Source organism: Meleagris gallopavo, chromosome 9 (genome assembly GCF_000146605.3).
Source record: "Meleagris gallopavo isolate NT-WF06-2002-E0010 breed Aviagen turkey brand Nicholas breeding stock chromosome 9, Turkey_5.1, whole genome shotgun sequence".
Classification (NCBI taxonomy): domain Eukaryota; kingdom Metazoa; phylum Chordata; class Aves; order Galliformes; family Phasianidae; genus Meleagris; species Meleagris gallopavo.
The window spans coordinates 16,342,023-16,346,947 of NC_015019.2; the positions used below are offsets into that span (position 1 = coordinate 16,342,023).

At 41.2% G+C, this 4,925-nt stretch overlaps 1 protein-coding gene across 1 annotated transcript in view; it reads left to right on the top strand.

Moving 5' to 3' along the window:
• The window catches only part of UPF3B (UPF3B regulator of nonsense mediated mRNA decay), a gene marked incomplete at its 5' end in the record, with an annotated part of 7,502 nt that extends 2,634 nt beyond the window's left edge, over positions 1-4,868 (top strand). The window contains 5 exons of the mRNA XM_010715472.2: positions 470-513; positions 1,181-1,369; positions 1,849-2,000; positions 2,690-3,002; positions 3,841-4,868. Of these exons, the coding sequence (XP_010713774.1) occupies positions 470-513; positions 1,181-1,369; positions 1,849-2,000; positions 2,690-3,002; positions 3,841-3,987 (845 nt within the window). The remainder of the gene's footprint in view (positions 1-469; positions 514-1,180; positions 1,370-1,848; positions 2,001-2,689; positions 3,003-3,840) is intronic.
• Between the last annotated feature and the right edge of the window lie 57 nt (positions 4,869-4,925).

Sequence of the window (4,925 nt, forward strand, 5' to 3'; positions counted from 1 at the left end):
TTTTTACTCTCATGATGTAAATTTTTCTCTTTAAGTTTTATATGGTAATCTTCCTTTGGGTTTTGAACTGCTAATCAGATGTTTATTAGCTGCACAAGGCTGTGGAGTGGCTGCGTTTTGGTGAGGTATGGTGATGTTCTGTTGTGCTTGAGTAAAACAGGCTAGAATACTCTCTCTGGAGCATGCTATAAGTATCAGTGAGGAAAGCTGAGAAACAGATAAGGCAGGGTAAATGTCTCTTTACATACAGGTATGCTGGAAGACTTACAAACATCCTAAACAAAATTTTAGAATTGTAATGATTGTTGTGGAGTAGGGTTGGGATACTTGTTTCACTGCTGTATTGCTGGATGGAAGAGAAGGTAGACTGCATAGTCCATAAGGCTTCTTCACGTTGTATAGAATTTTGTTACAGGTATTGCAGTACCAGATAAAACATTGTTTACACTAGCTTTCATATATTTTCTAGCTAAAAAGACTACTCCCTTACTGAACTTCTTGAAAAATAAGCAGGTAAGACTTCTGCCCAGAATCTTCTTGTTGCTTGCAGATAGAATAATTTGCTTGTTTAGAGCATGAGTGCATATACTGCAGGGTGCTTATTGCTGTGTTACTGCTCTTCTTTTTGAAGAAGCAGCTTTTGATCCAATTTCCTTGCTCGTAGGTAGTTCACATATGTTAAACTATAAGAACACTGGCCTTTGTAATAACAGTGATGTTTGTGTGCATTCTGGTCACAGCTAGCACCATGCTGGACATCTCTGTGGCACTACCAAATCAGATCTCATTTAAATGCTTGTGTTTTAATGCAGCTGTGGCTGAGGTCCTTGTAGATAATCTTTCTCCTAGCACATAAAATCTTATTTTAACATCTAGCAATTCAGAAAATCACTGATGAAACAGATTTAATTGAAATTAGAATGATAAAGGCTGAGTCCAGTGTCTTTTCCTCCCATAAATCTTGACTTGTGCTATGCTTTAAACAGTTGATGCTGTAATAATGTGTTCAGGTTCACAATAGTACTATAGAGAAAACAGTGTTTTTGTAATAGGGAGAGTTTTGAGATGAGTTATTTTCTAATGGAATACTCCATCACTTTGTAGTAAAGTACCCTGTTGGGCTTAAAGGGATGTTTTCTAGTTTGGAGATACACTATTTCTTTGTTTTTGACACGCATAGAGGCTCAGAGAGGAAAAGAGAGAGGAGAGGAGGAGGAGAGAATTGGAAAGAAAAAGACAAAGGGAAGAAGAAAGAAGAAAATGGAAGGAGGAGGAGAGAAGAAAGAGAAAAGAAGCAGAAAAACTGAAGAAAGTAGACAGATGTCCAGAAAAAGAAAGAGACAGATCAAAAGAAGAACCAAAGATTAAGGTCTAGAACAGTTCTTTATTATAAACTGTTACATTCCTTTTCCCCTATTATTTGTATATAAGTCTTTCAGAATGTGCTCTGTGTGAAGAATCACATGAGTTGGTGTTCGTAAATTACCACTTTTTTGTACTATTTAATAGCAGGCATTGTAAAAGTTAATGTGCTGTAATGCTTCATAGCAATACTTAAAGCTTTTGTCACGTGACTTGTACATGCTGTGGTGAACAAAATCGTGAATTTACTATGAAATAGAGACTTATTTTTAAGCTTTCTAACGTGTGTTTTAGGACAACAAAATCCAATATGTTGTGTGGATTAAGCTTACTCATACACTCCAGCTTTTAAAGTACTGCAATTTGCAGTAAAATTAATGTGTATTTCTTACTGGGCTGTGGTTCCCTTGATGCAATTTCAGTGTTGTGCCAGACAAATATGTATTAGAGTGAGCTTTTTAGTTGAGACTTGTGTTTTCTTTGTAGCTACTTAAGAAGCCTGAAAAAGATGAAAAAGACTTGGAGAAAAAAGAAAAATCCAAGAAACTGGAAAGAGAGACTCTGAGGGAGGAAAAAAATGCGAGTAGTGCATCTGCCAAACGATCTGATGGGGAGACAAAAGAAGAGAAGGCAAAAAAGTATTCTAGTACTTGCTATAAATATCTATATGTATATATAACGTGTTTCCTGATCATACCAAGGGTCGGGCTTCTCTGCCATGACCATGTTTTGAAATTCCTTTCAAATGATCTTTCTGATGTAAGGTGTGGGATGTGTTTTCTGTGGCAGTGCAACACCCCCATGATTGTGAGAAGATGTGTGAATTACGTCATTTCTTCACTAGTGGACAAACTTTAAGATTTTTTGCAACTCTCTAGGAACTCCACAAGAGAAGCCCAGGTGTAGGGGACCTACAGCGGGCTGAGAGCACAATCCTTGCAATGAAAGAATTGTAACCATGGCAAGAGGAGAGGCATACTGCAGTTACTAGTCCCTTTAAGTCTTGTAGAAGGTCAAAGTGGAAAACCTAATACTCAGCAGCTTCATGATCTATTCAGGGTTCGGTTCTGCAATGTGGGGCAGAGAAATTTAGATGCTTTCAAAGCCAGAGGAGACTCGGCCAGCTATGTGACCAGAAGGCTAAGAAATGCCAGCACTTGGTGCCATCTCTAGTTATCGTGCATGACTTGGGTTAGGACAGTTTCCCAAAACTAGAACCTACCAGTCTGTCGTCTTCATATTGCAAATTTACACCAATATTACATTGATCTCCCAACTCTGTTTGGTGAATCTTTTGAGCTTCATCTTCAGTTTTGTTTTCATACAGATCGGAAGATGAGTGTGTAAAGGACTACAGGGATCGAGATAGAGATTTTGAAAGAGACAGAGAATATGAGAGAGCACAGAGGGAGAAACTGAGGCGCCAGGAAGAAGAGCGTCGGAGGCAGAAAGAGCGCTTTGAGAAAGAAAAGGTTTTTAGAAGAAAAGAGGAAGAGGTGAAAAAGGAGAGAGACTTGCTCAGAGATAAGGGAAAGAAAAGTGATCTTACAGACTTTACCTGCGGCATGGACAAATCTGAGAAAGTAACCAAAGATGACAAAAAGGAGGATACAGTTAAGAGGGATCGTATCAGAAACAAGGTGCTGTGTTTCTTCAATTTCGTGTGTTTAATTCATAGGGACCAGTTTGTGTTTTTAGGATAAATGCACTTTGAGGAAAGAACCATATTGTTTCTGTCATTGTTCTCCCTGTTAATGTAACAAACTGCTAGAAAGACTGCCAATTTGTTTACTAAATTCCCATACATTGATGTTTTTTCCTTGTCACTGTACAGAAATTAAGCCAAGGTAGTGGGCTAAATTGTAGATGCCACGATCCCAATTCATTTGATAATGATCCAGCCCATTGGCAGGCGTTGGTACAGCATCACTAATCTGCATCTTTTGATGTATGTGCCCGAAAATGTATCTCGGAGTGGGAGACCGATTGACCGGGTTCCTCCAAAACAGGGACAAGGCTACTACGTGCCAAATATAATAGATCCTAAGAATAAATTCATGATGAAATGCTCGGAGTTCAGTTTTACGTGCTCTGCAGGTCTGCTTCTGCAGTACAAGTACGTAAGGTAGCAATACGTGAGTCTTCGCTGTCTCCTAAGACGTTATTGGATACAAATAGAAGAGGTTTTGGAGGAACTTTCAAGTTGGTCTGCATTCTGTGAGAGGAAGAGCTGAACTAGTCTCTTAAAGATGGAAGTAAAGTACCAATAACTTCAAGCAGGTGCAGTTCCTTGTGGCTTGAACAGGGGCAACCTTGATTCGAGCCAGTTGAAGTTACATTGCCACCTTGGTGGAATAATATATTTTTAGAACAGTCTGAAAAGTTTGAATTTGAGCCTTTTGTTATATTGCTGATGTCATGATAACCTTGAGAACGCTGGGACTCTGGAGGGGTCTAAACAGTTTTGATTTATTTCAGGATCGTCCAGCAATGCAGCTGTACCAGCCTGGAGCCCGAAGCCGAAGCAGATTGTGTCAGTATGAAGACAGTGCTGCAAAGCCCACTGATCAGGGAGCAGAGAAGAAACAAGAGAGTGAGAGCAGTAATGTGAAGGAAGAGGAGTGACCAGCATGCAGGCCTTATGTGTTCTGACTGTCTGTGCAGCCAAAGAGCTTGTACTACGCAATCCAGAAGTGCCTTCGAAACGAAGAAGGAACAAAGGAAGAAGAGGGGCATTGCGCTGTTGGATGTTTCTGGCTAAAGAACCTCAGTTGTAGATTTGGAATTTGAAATGTTCTCATTGTATTTTCAGTTATTTGAATTTATTTTCCTAGCATCTAACTACAACAGAGAAGAGAACCTTTGCAAAGTAGAAAGACTTTGTGGCCTTAAGTATGATAATAAATGAGTCATGCGGTCAGGAGGAGATGACACCTGGATCTAATGCAGAGCTTTACTGTAGAGCCATGGAGCTGCTGTACCATGCACTCGAGCAGAGCAAGCTTGCAGTGGTGTGCTGTTAACACGGGCGTCGCCATGCCGTGTGGTGCTCCTTCCAAAGCGACGACAGCTCCTTTATAGCAGTAGCACCGAGCCAGGTCTGCCGTGGGTGAGGTAGGGGTGGAGCAGAGCGCTCTGGTTCCTAAAAGGAAAACATCTGGAATTGCACAATGACCTCAGGAGGGGAGAGCCCTTCCTCCAGAAAGAATTAAGTTGGAGTGTATGAATAAGCTGGCTTAATATGGGATACTGCTTGAAATTCTTTTGCAAAGTCTACCTACACTGAAATGCTTATTTTGATCGAACGTAGTTGTACAGTGCATCCCCTTCTGTTCGAGTCTGAAACGTTTCCCAACTGCTGCCCTCGGTCTGTGCTTCATCTTCCCTCTGTTTTGAAGTGTTGTTTTACAGCCCGGAAAGACTCCGCCGGTAGCGGCTCCTTTAAGGTAGCGCCTGTTAGCCGTGCCGCTTTTTGTACTGAGCCCAATAAACGTCCGCAAACCGTCGCAGCCGCAGTTGCGTCACTCAGCCGCGCCGCAGGGGGGCGCTGTGCCCGCGGCCCC